General features: G+C 37.6%; 1 protein-coding gene and 1 long non-coding RNA gene across 5 annotated transcripts; both read right to left on the bottom strand.

Annotated features, from left to right (window-relative positions):
* Positions 1-1,799: 1,799 nt before the first annotated feature.
* LOC138893649 (uncharacterized) lies at positions 1,800-3,614 on the bottom strand. Its single transcript, XM_070178296.1, has one exon. It carries the CDS (start codon positions 3,612-3,614, stop codon positions 1,800-1,802), a length of 1,815 nt encoding a protein of 604 aa, XP_070034397.1.
* A 6,794-nt stretch (positions 3,615-10,408) lies between these two features.
* On the bottom strand, positions 10,409-15,684 carry LOC108945839 (uncharacterized). Of its 4 annotated transcripts, none has more exons than XR_011408383.1 (4): positions 15,490-15,684; positions 14,019-15,380; positions 13,837-13,907; positions 10,409-11,678 (listed from the first exon to the last, which is right to left on the bottom strand). It is a non-coding gene; the product is annotated as an uncharacterized lncRNA (long non-coding RNA). The 4 variants fall into 4 exon arrangements; XR_011408385.1 differs by lacking the exon at positions 10,409-11,678 and adding an exon at positions 11,699-12,438; XR_011408384.1 differs by lacking the exon at positions 10,409-11,678 and adding an exon at positions 12,742-12,802.
* Between the last annotated feature and the right edge of the window lie 9 nt (positions 15,685-15,693).

The raw sequence follows: 15,693 nt of genomic DNA, 5'->3' as shown, positions 1-15,693 counted from the left end.
CAAATGATATGTTCTCACGTAAAACTCAAATCTAACTAAATAATAAAAGATAGTAATATCAATGTGTAAGTACTTTAAGATCACTCCTAATTCGAATTAATTTTTCTCAACTTCTAGACTAAATCTTATAAAACTAACTCTCCACAAGTCAAGCTTTTTACTCCCAGTAATTGACATCACTTCCTTCAGGAATGTTGTATGTTGTACAAGAAGTCACAAGAAAAAAAAGTATTATACCTTTATAATAAAGTGAATTCTTTCCTCCGATAAAACAATTGGAATACCAAAAATAATAATAGATTCATATTCTAAAAGAGAAACAAATTGATAATCAATGTAATACTAGCAACTGAAGAGAAAAAGAAACAAACAACATAAAGCAAAAAATCCAAGAAAGTGAACGCAACCGCCCAAACCGAACAACAACTGAAATTTTGTAATATCATAATGCAGTTGATATTTTTTTGGTTGTGGGGAATGTGAGAGGAAGGGATAAAACATAACTCCACCCGATGGAGGATCTGCAAGATTTAAATAAATATAAACACGATCAGGCCTAAAAAGCTAAATACAAGTAAGCACACATAAAGCTACCTGCCAAGAAAGGTTGAAACAAAATCTAAATGAGATAGCTCACGTAGGAGAATCTATTTACCTTTACGATAATAATGAATTTTTTTGCAACAAATGCTATATCAATAGTCAATAATGCACTTTCATATCAGAGTTCAGCACCGATTCTATACTAGAAAAATGGTGTTCAATACAAACCACAATTTCACCCTTTACCAAGGAAAAGAAAATGTTCAGCTATTCTCAATTCATCTTGCACTTAAGAAAACCATTCCCTACTCTTTTAGTTTTAAATTTTCTTTGAGACTGAGGCAGAAACAGGGTGGGAGATGGGAGGGTTGAATTCTAAAATATTAGTTTCTGTAAATGGTATACTGAGATGAAAACTAATGAATGTTATATAAGTTTTGCAAACTATAACATGAAGGGTTTCTCCCTTTGAAAAGGAGGAACAAGAACCTTGTAATTTTTTCAAACTTACCCGCTTCTTTTTCTTAGTGCCAACTTCACTAACTCCAGTCTTCTTGATTATGTTAACCTGAGAAGAAATATTAGATTGGTTACTCTGGTAGTTTACAAAATTTACAACTTAGAAAATTATGAATACAAGATATAAAAAAACAAGACAAAATCATATAATAATTTTTTTTCCTAATATGATGGTGTTTCAATCATAGATCTTTATTTCCCTCATCTAGGCAAGAGTCTTCAACTTACTCTTTCTTCCAGTTTCTACAATAGGCTAAATACCTTATGTAGGAGGGTAAAATCATGCTTGATGGGAATCTTATCAATTAACAAAAAGAAAAAAGAAGCTAACTTCTTCACAGCTGCAACAACAATGCCACTATCATCGTCAAACACAAGTTTAAAAAATAGAACTCCATGATTAAGTGTAAGCTGCAGAAGAGCCTGAAGAGTTGTGATGCTTTTTCATAAGAACATGCCTCAAATATGAGAAAGCTCTTCAACCTTTTCAAGGAAGATGATATCAGGAAGTATGTCAACACCTACTGCCGAAATTTCACTACCAAAAACGGGAAAAAGGCGAGCAAAGCTCATAAGATTCAGTGGCTTGTGACACCCTTGATTCTTCAAAGAAAGAGGGCAACAATATCCATCTGGTACTTTCACATCTCTTAAAACTTGTAAGAGCACATCTTTTTGTGCATTGCTCAAAGTGAAACATGCCGGAGGTAGATAGTATTTGCCATTAGCTCTTTTTTTTAGGGTGCAAAGCCTTTCTTTAAAATCCCCATCTCTTGTAAATCCAAACGAGAATTCAGATTGTCTTTTTCTTTCCCGTCAACATTTAGTAATGTCCAGAATATATTGTCAAATATATTCTTTTCAATATGCATTGTGTCAAGATTATGACGAATCATATTGTCTTTCCAGTAGTCTAACTCAAAAAATATGCTCTTTTTCTTCCATAAATATTGCAACATGGCATCGTCAACATCATCAGAATTCTTCCATTTTCTTTTCTTGGATTTGGCCGATAGATGTTTTCTGAATTTATTTTTAATACCTTTCAATTGCTTAAGAACTTCAATACCTGACAAACATTTAGGTGCTGCCTCTAACTCCTTAAAACCATCAAACGAAACTTTATCTTTTCGAAACTTATGCCCATGGGGTAACCAACGCCTGTGCGACATGAAGCAATATTTTCGCCCATATTTCAATCTCAGAAATTTAGTCTTGGTCAGACAACATGGACAAGCATATCTAGTTTTCACACCATATCCTAATAAGTTACCTAGTGCTAGAAAATCACTGATTGTCCAAAGCAATGAAGCACGCATTTGAAACATATGATTCTTTGACACATCATAAGTGTCAACACCAACCCACAATTCTTTTAACTCATCAATTAACGGTCGTAGATAGATATCAATATCGTTGCCTGGTGCATGAGGGCCATCAATAATCATTGATAATATCATGTATGGTTGCTTCATGCACAACCAAGGTGGCAAGTTATATGGAACCAAGACAACTGGCCATGTGCTATGTGAGATAGACATAGACTTGAATGGATTAAATCCATCTGAAGCCAATCCAAGTCTAACATTTCGAGGATCTTGAGAAAAATCTTGATGCGATTCATCAAATTTTCTCCAAGCAATACTATCAGCAGGATGCCGCATTACCCCGTCTTTAGTGCGACCTTTCGCATGCCATCTCATATCAGTAGATGTTTTAGATGACATGAATAATCTTTGAAGCCTCGGTATCAATGGGAAGTATCTAAACACCTTTGCTGAAATTTTTGAGGTTTCCAAACTACCAGATTCACCTACAAATTGTTTGTATCTTGGAGCTTTGCAAAACTTACAATCAGTTCGATCTTTTGTCTCACTCCAATAGATCATACAATCATTTGGACACGCATCTATTTTTTTGTATTCGAGTCCTAAATCTTTAATAATTCTTTTTGCATCATTAAAGGACTTAGGTAATATTTCACCTTCAGGAAACACATCTTTTAACAACTCTAACAACATGGAAAATGAATTGTTACTCCACCCATTGAGACAATTTAAATGTAATAGACGAACAAGAAAAGAAAGAAGTGAATATTTGCTTCCAGGATATAATTCACGCTCAGATTCTTTCAATAAGTTAAAAAACTTTTCAGTTTTCTTATCAAATCCCACATTATGTTGATTTGACCCACCAAAACTATCACCACGAGTGTCCATATTAATAAAGTCACTAGTAGGAGGAACTCCAAAAGCATCGTGCACCAAGCCTTGTATCTCATCACCTCTATCTAATCTATCCACAGACATTGATGAAGATGATGTCTCACCATGACAAATCCAATTAACGTAACTAGGTAGAAATCCATCAACCACAATATGTTCAACAATCAACTCTTTCGGGATAAATTTTATATTACGACACTTCCGACATGGACACAAGATTTCAGATGCATTAGGCCTATCTAATGAGGCAAAGTGAAGAAACTTTTTGGCTCCATTCTCATATAGAGGATCATTCCTATTCAATATGTTTATCCAACTCTTATCCATTAAGAATAACCTATACATATAGCAAAAAAATAAACTAAAAAAAAGTACTTATAGATAGAAACTAGAAAGAGTATATCACAGAATATGAATATATATTATAATTTATACACTTTACTAATGACTATACAAATGTATTCATTCAGAGCATGGCAAAAAACATATCTAGTTTTCTTATTTTTTTCAAGGGAATCTTACAAACTAGTTCACTCTATCGCCACAATATTTAATATTTTATCATGACTAAGCATAATCAAACTATAGAATACCATAATTGACATCTTGAGTAAATATAACTTTTAAAAAACAAGTATCAAATTGATGTTTGATTGAACTTGATTTAGATCTATTTTAGATTGAACTAGTAAATGAGATCATACTAATCCAATCTTTTTAAATAGTACCATTATTTCTATACATAAAGTTTAAGTATTACAAACATACTTTGCAAGCAAACTTAAAGAGCCTAAAAACTAGGAAAGAAGAAACCTAGTAAGTATTTTTAGAACACAAAAATCTCATATTTGAGATATGGAAAAAGCAAAACAATTTAAAGAAATGCCCCAAAAAAATGAACTTTCTTCCATCCATCAATTTGTCAAACTCTGTCTCATCCCCAAATAAGTTAGAGTTGCCTATAAAAATCTATGTCCATTGTGCTCGTTTATTATTTATCTGTTCTTTTATATATAAATCGATATACTATTTCTATGTTGGTCAAATAACCTACTCGACTCTCTTCTTTTATCATGTTAAAAAGACTAGCATTCTTCAAAAATAAAATCTGAACAACTAAGAACAACAACAACAACAAACCCAGTATAATCCTACTAGTGAGGTTTGGGGAGGATAGTGTGTACGAAGATCTTACCCCTACCTAAAAGGTAGGGAGGCTGTTTTCGACAGACCCTCGGCTCAACGCAAGACGTAACTATAATGAATAACCAATTAGTACTATTATTGAATAGGGAATCAACCCACAAACTCAACAAAATGAACAAAGTATCTGATAATCAAGATACCAGAATCCAATTAAACTCTAAGCACAATCTATCACTAAATAATGAAATCTTTAGAAATGGATTAAACTATAATTACCCCAAAAAACCAAAACCAATCTAATAATCAATATCTAAAAGATATTTTGTATAAACTAACACAACTGTGTAGACAACAGAAACTTTTATTTGATAAAAAATAATATTAATATATTTATTAAAAACAGCAAAATGAGGTATTCCTCACAAAGATTAACACCAAACTTTCTCTCTCTCACACACACACAATAAATGCAAGATCCAATTTTTTCAACCAAAGCAGACAACAAAAAGAATAACCAATTAGTTACTATACAATAATCAACCCTTTAATCACCAAGAAACCAATAATTTAATTGAACTCTAAGCATAATCTACCACTAAATAATAAAAATCTTATATCCAACCTTTTAAATGTACTAAACAACAAACACTCAGAAACACACCAAAAAAATTAAAATCAATCTACCTGTCACGACCCAACTGGAGGGTCATGACTAGCACCCGGGCCATACTTGCCGAGCACCAACGTACATTTTATCTAACCTTCCTTATTATCTTTAAGGGCCGACAAGATCAATATAAATAGTAGACATGGATTATGAACATCCAACAATGAAAGATAATGTCATGAACATACGTAACATGGGACGACAAGACTGTCAAGAAACTATATATAAGGTACGAGCTATCATGATGCCATGAAAGACTATATAACAAAAATCAGCCGAAAAGGCATTCTAAACCATACATAAGTCGACACCTGTCTATGAGCCTCTAAAAGAACATAAGTGCTACAACATTGCCGGAACAGGGCCCCGACATACCCATAATGTCTATAACAAAAATGCATACCAAGACCACGGCAAGTCCGGAGAAAGGATCTTGCCAATAACGCTGAACCGGATAGCCTACTGTGATGGGGGAGCTGCGTCTACCCGTCTATCAGGACCTGCAGCACGACATGCAGCGTCCACAAATAAAAAGGACGTCAGTACGAATAAAGTACTGAGTATGTAAGGCAGAATAGCATAAGTAAGAACAATAATGTAAACAGTGATAGGGAATATACAACCTGTGACATCTGGGTACCTCTGAGGGCTACTGACATGAAATACATGATACATACATATATATACATAAACTTTTAAAACATACGCCTTTGTGGGCATCACCATCATCATATCGTACCCGGCCGTAATAGGCTCGGTAAAATGTACCCGGCCATCATAGGGCTCGGTAGAATCATACCCGGCCACGTGGAGCTCGGTAAAACCCAACTGATCAGTGGTTGCACAATAGGTGCCATACCCGGCCGACTATAGCGCGGCTCGGTAGAGTAAAATAGATACATATATATGATGCATGCTGGACTCATTGGAATCACATTTTGAACCTTTCGGAGTGACGTAAGGTCGGTATCCTTCGTAAATGTTATTAGGATTAACTCTTCATCAAGAATCTTATAAGAATAAGGAACTACCAACAACATTGATAATATAAGAATAAGAGAAGTAACATCAATATCAATTGTTTCATAAGAAGGGCAGCAATGTAAGTACTGCTAGCTTCTAAGAGTAGAGTATCTTTGGGAGCTCGTTCATTACATTATGTACAATCGGAGTCGTGCAAAAGAATGAAGGGGATAGCCTCGCATACCTTGTATATACTGCCCAACCTCAAGCTATGCAAATGTCACGACTCCTTAGTCTACAATAAGAGAAATGACACTATCATTATCGTTTAAGCGTCGTAACTATTATGTATCGACCGCAACCTATTTTACGATGAAACGGACAGCACCTCCCCTATTTATATGACTTCAAACAAGTCAATACAATCACCAAACATCGTAAAAAACATTATTAATAATCATATTGAGCCTCCCAAAACAGTCCGCCAACCAACAACATTACTACCAAGCCTTTCGATATATATTTCACAAGTTCTAGCTTCAACGACTTAGCCGCAACTTGGATAATCTTAAATATATATAGAGTAAGAGGTTCCTTACCTTTAAACAGAAAGAACAACTCCAATTTGACCTTAATTTTCCACGAAATATCCCTTCAATTCTGCCACAAGAACAAGGAAGCGAAACTAGCAATTAATTCGGGTTTTTCGGCACTAGAATTACTTTAGAAGACTTGAAATCACCTAGGGTTGATATTAAAAACTTGAAGGTGTATTTACAGAACATAAAGCACTTAAAAAAACCTCCCACACGAGCTGGAACAACACAAAAATCAGCAACAACAAGAAGAACAAGAAACTTACTAGCGCCACGGGATTCCCGACATTTGATTTGTGTTGTTTGCCCTTTGTTTGGGTCTTGGATCATGAGAGAACCTTGAGAGAATGTTTTTAGGGTTATAAGGTCTGAATATACTGAAAAATAATGACTTAAAACGGGGTTGAGTTATCTTATATATGTCCAAATGTCTTAAACCGCCTATGTGGGCCCCATAGGGAGCAGCTTGGCGCACTCTCGCGAAAACGCGAATATCTCTCTATTCCGAGATCGTATCGACAAACGGTTTAATGCGTTGGAAACTAGACTCATAGATATTCACTTTGATAGGTAGATCACCCCATAATTCCAAGTACATTGGTAGAAAAATGCAGTAACATTTGACCTAATGTTTAAGTAAAATTATAAACCTAAGTTGCGACAACTTTTATCGACTTTTGTTTCATAACTCGCTTGACTTCAAGACTTATGATACGGATATTATATGATTCAAATAAATTAAAACAAGACCTCTTGGGATAGTTAATCACCTCTAGTGTTACTCGAAAATACAAGTTACAACATCCTTGATTCGTTTAACTTCAAATACTTGTTAACCACTCTTATACACCCTTGTATCGTTTAAGACCAATAGGATTAACTTATTATCATCTCAAAGATAATCTCTTCTTGGATTTACGTCGACTACCTTACGGCGTGATCTATGATATGCGAATTTGGGTTGTAACATCCTCTCCCCCTTAGGAACATTCGTCCTCGAATGTAAGGGTTTATGGGGTGTCTAACTCATCGTGGATTCCGACGGAGATTTCCGGCTGAGTTTCCCTTATAAAATGGACACTAGCCAAACTTGCAAGCAGTTAAACCCAACCTATGGCCATACAAGACTATACAAAGCATTATGGATATGTACATTATCTGCATATCACCATTTTGTATTAAAAAAAGAGTATTCACAAGCTATTGCTTACCTCATAGAGCTGTTTCACCTTATAATGCGTCCTTCTTTCCCCCGGCATCCTCGTTATCTTCACTCTGGAATAGGTAAGGGTATTTAGACTTCATCTCCTCTTCTGCTTCCCATGTCATTTCTTCTATATTCTTGTTCCTCCATAATACTTTCACGGAAGCTACATCCTTTGTTCTCAGCTTGCGGACTTGTCGATCTAATATAGCCACTGGCACTTCATCATATGATAGATCCTTTGTAACTTGTACATCTTTGATAGGGACGACCCGAGAAGGGTCTCCAATACATTTCCTCAACATAGATACATGGAATACCGGGTGGACAAATTCCAATTCAGATGGCAATTCTAACTCGTAAGCAACCTGTCCAATTCGTCGAAGAATTTTGTACGGCCCAATATACCGCGGACTCAACTTACCCTTCTTCCCAAAACGCATAACACCCTTCATCGGCGAGATCTTCAGGAAAACCCAATCACCAACCTCAAATTCCAGATCACGACGTCGGACGTCGGAATAAGACTTTTGCCTGCTTTGTGCCGTCCTCAGTCGCTCTTGTATCACTTTCACCTTCTCAATGGCTTGGTGAATCAAATCTGGCCCATATAATTCTGTCTCACCGACTTCGAACCATCCAACTGGTGATCTACATCTCCTCCCGTACAGTGCCTCATACGGGGCCATTTTAATACTGGAATGGTAGCTATTATTGTAGGCAAATTCTATAAGTGCCAGATGGTCATCCCAATTCCCCTTAAAATCTAGAACACATGCTCGTAGCATATCTTCCAGCGTCTGGATGGTACGTTCAGCCTGTCCGTCAGTCTGCGGATGGAATGCAGTGCTGAGATTTACTTGTGTGCCTAAACCCTTCTGAAAAGACCTCCAAAAGTTAGCCGTAAATTGAGCTCCTCGGTCTGATATAATAGATACCGGCACACCATGAAGCCTAACAATCTCCTTGATATACAACTTCGCATAATCTTCAGCCGTGTAAGTTGTCTTAACTGGTAGAAAATGGGCAGATTTTGTAAGTCGATCAACTATCACCCAGATGGAGTCAAACTTATGATAAGAGCGAGGTAATCCAATAATGAAGTCCATATTAATCACCTCCCATTTCTAGGTCGGAATCTCTATATTCTGAATCAATCCACTGGGTTTCTGATGCTCGATCTTTACTTGTTGACAATTAGGACACTAGGCTACAAATTCTGCAATAGACTTCTTCATGTTATCCCACCAATACTGCTCCTTAACGTCATGATACATCTTTGTCGAGCCCGGATGGATAGAATATCGGGACTGATGAATCTCAATCATAATCTTCTCTCGCAACCCTGCCACACATAATCGGCCCTGGTATCTCAATGTCCCATCTCCTCCGATCTTGAAAGCTGTAATCTTACACTACTGAATTCCCTCTCTCAATCTTACTAAGGTAGGATCTTCATATTGCCGTGATTTTACCTCGGCTACCAAAGATGATTCTGCTGTATTCTGTACAGTAACACCTCCGTCATCAGAGTCCAACAATCTGATTCTCATATTGGCTAGCTGGTGAAGCTCTTTAGTCAACCCTTGTCTACCTGCCTCAATATGTATTAAGCTTCCCATTGACTTACGCCTGAGAGCGTCTGCCACAACATTGGCTTTACCGGGATGGTACAATATCTCGACGTCATAGTCTTTCAGTAATTCAAGCCACCTACGCTACCTCAAATTCAACTCCTTCTGCTTGAAGATGTATTTTAAACTCTTGTGATCTGTGTAGATGTCAACATGGACGCCGTATAAGTAGTGTCGCCATATCTTCAAAGCATATATTACTGCAGCCAATTCCAAATCATGAATCGGGTAATTCTTTTCATGCTTCTTTAATTGTCTTGATGCATAAGCAATCAACTTCCCACGTTGCATCAATACGCACCCCAAACCTATACCCGAGGCATCACAATATACCACATAACCTTCTGTTCCTTCTAGGAGAGCGAGCACTGGCACGGATGTCAATCGATTCTTTAGCTCCTGAAAACTATGTTCACAAGCATCAGACCACTGGAACTTGGTAGCTTTCTGTGTTAACTTAGTCAATGGTGCTGATATAGAGGAAAACCTTTCTACAAACCGCCTATAATATCCTGCTAGCCCCAGGAAGCTGCGGACTTCTGACGGTGTTGTAGGTCTCGGCCAATTCTTCACTGCATCGATCTTCTGAGTGTCCACACTAATACCCTCATCGGATATCACATGGCCAAGGAATGCTATTGAGTTCAGCAAGAATTCACATTTAGAGAGCTTAGCATATAACTTATGATCCTAAAAGGTCTGGGCATAAGACTGAATACGGGAAATATCCATGCCCTCTACCAAGGAGGCTATTATGCACTCATTTGTCAGATGTGGTCCCAACCCGTTCACGAACAGGTGCACCCTATCACTCATCTCGGCCACCATATGGGGAGCATACCTTGCTAAAGAATCAAACTGTATACTATACTCTCGTACACTCATATTACCCTGTCGAAGGTTCAAGAACTTATCAGCTCTAGCTCGTCGTATCTCAACTGGCAAGTAGTGACGAAGAAAGGCCTCAGAAAATTCCTTCCACACGGCTGGAGGAGCGTTCGGACCCCTAGATCTCTCCCAACTATCATACCAGAAAACTGCTAAATCCCGTAACCGATAAGAAGCCAACTCTACTGCCTCCGTATCACTAGCATGCATAACCCGCAATGTATGATGAACCTAATCAATAAATGTTGGTGGGTCCTCTTTGGGATCTGATCCGGTAAACACTGGAGGGTCTAGATTAATAAAATCACGAACTCTCGCACTAACCGGTTTATCAGCAACACCGGTATTCTGCCTCTGAGCCTGAGCAGCTACCAAGCTAGTCAATAATTGCACCGCACTGCGCATATCGTGGTCTGTAGTGCCAGACGGAGGAACTGGATGTACTGCGTGCCTTCTAATATCCTCTGGAGGAGACGGAGAGGTATGAGACGGCATCTCACTTTGAGCCTCACTTTGGCCTGCTCTGGCTAGAGGCACCTGAATGTTACCCTCGCCCACAGCTATATCAAGCCGTTTACTAATCGCTTGCTTCCTAGTCAAAGGCATCGCTGAAAGAAAACAATGTGAATATTAGATATGAACACTTACGACTCAACTCTACGCACGATCTAGATTTAGGAAGAAGGTAACAACCCTAGATGTCACGTAGCCTCCTGATTATAAATGTGGCGCGCTACACATCCATAATCAAAACTCTACTAGACACGGCTCATAGACAACCCCTAGGACAGACTTGCTCTGATACCAAGTTTGTCACAACCCAACTGGAGGGTCATGACTAGCACCCGGGTCATACTTGCCGAGCACCAACGTACATTTTATCTAACCTTCCTTATTATCTTTAAGGGCCGACAAGATCAATATAAATAGTAGACATGGATCATGAACATCCAACAATGAAAGATAATGTCATGAACATACGTAACATGGGACGACAAGACTGTCAAGAAACTATATATAAGGTACGAGCTATCATGATGCCATGAAAGACTATATAACAAAAATCAGCCGAAAAGGCATTCTAAACCATACATAAGTCGACACCTGTCTATGAGCCTCTAAAAGAACATAAGTGCTACAACATTGCCGGAACAGGGCCCCGACATACCCATAATGTCTATAACAAAAATGCATACCAAGACCACGGCAAGTCCGGAGAAAGGATCTTGCCAATAACGCTGAACCGGATAGCCTACTGTGATGGGGGAGCTGCGTCTACCCGTCTATCAGGACCTGCAGCACGACATGCAGCGTCCACAAATAAAAAGGACGTCAGTACGAATAAAGTACTGAGTATGTAAGGCAGAATAGCATAAGTAAGAACAATAATATAAACAATGATAGGGAATATACAACCTGTGACATCTGGGTACCCCTGAGGTCTACTGACATGAAACACATGATACATACATATATATACATAAACTTTTAAAACATACGCCTTTGTGGGCATCACCATCATCATATCGTACCCGGCCGTAATAGGCTCGGTAAAACGTACCCGGCCATCATAGGGCTCGGTAGAATCATACCCGGCCACATGGAGCTCGGTAAAACCCAACTGATCAGTGGTTGCACAATAGGTGCCATACCCGGCCGACTATAGCGCGGCTCGGTAGAGTAAAATAGATACATATATATATGATGCATGCTGGACTCATTGGAATCACATTTTGAACCTTTCGGAGTGACGTAAGGTCGGTATCCTTCGTAAATGTTATTAGGATTAACTCTTCATCAAGAATCTTATAAGAATAAGGAACTACCAACAACATTGATAATATAAGAATAAGAGAAGTAACATCAATATCAATTGTTTCATAAGAAGGGCAGCAATGTAAGTACTGCTAGCTTCTAAGAGTAGAGTATCTTTGGGAGCTCGTTCATTACATTATGTACAATCGGAGTCGTGCAAAAGAATGAAGGGGATAGCCTCGCATACCTTGTATATACTGCCCAACCTCAAGCTATGCAAATGTCACGACTCCTTAGTCTACAATAAGAGAAATGACACTATCATTATCGTTTAAGCGTCGTAACTATTATGTATCGACCGCAACCTATTTTACGATGAAACGGACAGCACCTCCCCTATTTATATGACTTCACACAAGTCAATACAATCACCAAACAGCCCAAACAACATCATTAATAATCATATTGAGCCTCCAAAACAGTCCACCAACTAACAACATTACTACCAAGCCTTTCGATATATATTTCACAAGTTCTAGCATCAACGACTTAGCCACAACTTGGATAATCTTAAATATATATAGAGTAAGAGGTTCCTTACCTTTAAACAGAAAGAACAACTCCAATTTGACCTTAATTTTCCACGAAATATCCCTTCAATTCTGCCACAAGAACAAGGAAGCGAAACTAGCAATTAATTCGGGTTTTTCGGCACTAGAATTACTTTAGAAGACTTGAAATCACCTAGGGTTGATATTAAAAACTTGAAGGTGTATTTACAGAACATAAAACACTTAAAACAACCTCCCACACGAGCTGGAACAACACAAAAATCAGCAACAACAAGAAGAACAAGAAACTTACTAGCGCCACGGGATTCCCGACATTTGATTTGTGTTGTTTGCCCTTTGTTTGGGTCTTGGATCATGAGAGAACCTTGAGAGAATGTTTTTAGGGTTATAAGGTCTGAATATACTGAAAAATAATGACTTAAAACGGGGTTGAGTTATCTTATATATGTCCAAATGTCTTAAACCGCCTATGTGGGCCCCATAGGGAGCAGCTTGGCGCACTCTCGCGAAAACGCGAATATCTCTCTATTCCGAGATCGTATCGACAAACGGTTTAATGCGTTGGAAACTAGACTCATAGATATTCACTTTGATAGGTAGATCACCCCATAATTCCAAGTACATTGGTAGAAAAATGCAGTAACATTTGACCTAATGTTTAAGTAAAATTATAAACCTAAGTTGCGACAACTTTTATCGACTTTTGTTTCATAACTCGCTTGACTTCAAGACTTATGATACGGATATTATATGATTCAAATAAATTAAAACAAGACCTCTTGGGATAGTTAATCACCTCTAGTGTTACTCGAAAATACAAGTTACAACATCCTTGATTCGTTTAACTTCTAATACTTATTAACCACTCTTATACACCCTTGTATCATTTAAGACCAATATGATTAACTTATTATCATCTCAAAGATAATCTCTTCTTGGATTTACGTCGACTAACTTAAGGCGTGATCTATAATATGTAAATTTGGGTTGTAACACTACCAATCAATACCTAAAAGAGAAAATTGTTAACCCAAATCCGAACAATTAAGAAAAAGAAAGAAATTTGTTAACCCAAATCCGAACAACTAAGAAAAAGAAAGATATCTGTTAACTAAATTGGATACCTTGAATTTATAGAAAACAAGCTTTGTGAATCTCAGCAGCAAAAGCCTCAGCGATTTTCATCACCAAGTATCTATTATAGCACAGTGGAATGCAAAAAATTAGGTTTTTTTTTATAGAATTCTAACTAAGGAAAGGAAAACAATATTTTTTAGAATTGGGAGGAGGGAAGCAAAATTCTTACCGCCAAAATCTTTTCCTTCTAAATCTCTAATACTCTCCATACATAGCTCCTTTTGAGTCTTGGGGTGGAGGGAGCGGACTTGAGAAATTTTGGCGAAACCCAATTTGAGATTTTGAGCCAAAATTGATTTTAGATTGAGAGAAGAGAGGGGATGGGTCCCACTAATTTCACAATTTTTTCATGTTTAATCTATTTGTAGTTCGTGTATTTAGCTAAAGAATTGATAGGGATTACTTACTTCTTGATGAAATTCCCCCACAAAATGCTCTCAAAATCGACTAAGACCAAGTAAAGAAATGAGGGAAATGAAGCTAAGTCCCATAATTTAAAGCCCTTGCACCAGTCGCAGATGTCGCATTTGCGACATCTTGTTCGCAAATGCGACAAAAGCATTGCAAATACGAAGACTGCCCATCTCTTTGAAGGTCGTAATTGCGACCAAAAACTTTGCAAATACGATGATGGGCGGCTCGCAAAGGAGAAAAATATTCGCAAATGCGAACCCCTCAGTGTTTTTCCCAACCTCGCAAATGAGAACAAAACCTCGCATTTGCGAGACCTGCAACACCAGAAAACTGAAGTTCCTTCAACACTCGAGCGCGAAACTCACCTGAGCCCCCCCCCCCGAGCTCCACACCAAATATCCACACAAATCTAAAAACTTTATACGAACTCGCTCGCACGATCAAAACATCTAAATAACATCTAGAATCACGAATCGGATGCCAAATCGCATGAATTCAATCATGAAGCATCTGATTCCTATCAAATCAACTCGGAATGATGCCAAGTTTTGCGTACAAGTCATAAATGACATAACAGACCTATTCCCACATCCGCAATCAAAATCCGACCCCGATAACACCAAAGTCTGCTCCAACCCAAACTTAAAGAACTTGAAAAAAACTTCAATGCGCCAACTTTCAAAATGAGGTACTCCTCACAAAGATTAACACCAAACTTTCTCTCTCACACACACACACACAATAAATGCAAGATCCAATTTTTTCAATCAAAGCAGACAACAAAAAGAATAACCAATTAGTTACTATACAATAATCAACCCTTTAATCACCAAGAAACCAATAATCTAATTGAATTCTAAGTATAATCTACCACTAAATAATGAAAATCTTATATCCAACTTTATAAATGTACTAAACAACAAACACCCAGAAACACACCAAAAAAATTAAAATCAATCTACCAATCAATACCTAAAAGAGAAAATTGTTAACCCAAATCCGAACAATTAAGAAAAAGAAAGATATCTGTTAACTAAATTGGGTACCTTGAATTTATAGAAAACAAGCTTTGTGAATCTCAGCAGCAAAAGCCTCAGCGATTTTCGTCTCCAAGTATCTATTATAGCACAGTGGAATGCAAAAAAATAGGTTTTTTTGTAAAACTCTAACTAAGGAAAGGAAAACAATATTTTTTAGAATTGGGAGGAGGGAAGCAAAATTCTTACCGCCAAAATTTTTTCCTTTTAAATCTCCATTACTCTCCATACATAGCTCCTTTTGAGTCTTGGGGTGGAGGGAGAGGACTTGAGAAATTTTGGCGAAACCCAATTTGAGATTTTGAGCCAAAATTGATTTTAGATTGAGAGAAGAGAGGGGATGGGTCCTGAGGTGCTTCTAAGGGCGCTACGGCTAAGTGCTAACATATGTTT

The sequence above is a fragment of the Nicotiana tomentosiformis genome, chromosome 6 (genome assembly GCF_000390325.3).
Source record: "Nicotiana tomentosiformis chromosome 6, ASM39032v3, whole genome shotgun sequence".
Taxonomy (NCBI): Eukaryota; Viridiplantae; Streptophyta; class Magnoliopsida; order Solanales; family Solanaceae; genus Nicotiana; species Nicotiana tomentosiformis.
Note: the sequence above shows the minus strand (reverse complement) of the source record. Positions and strands in the feature narration are given on the sequence as shown.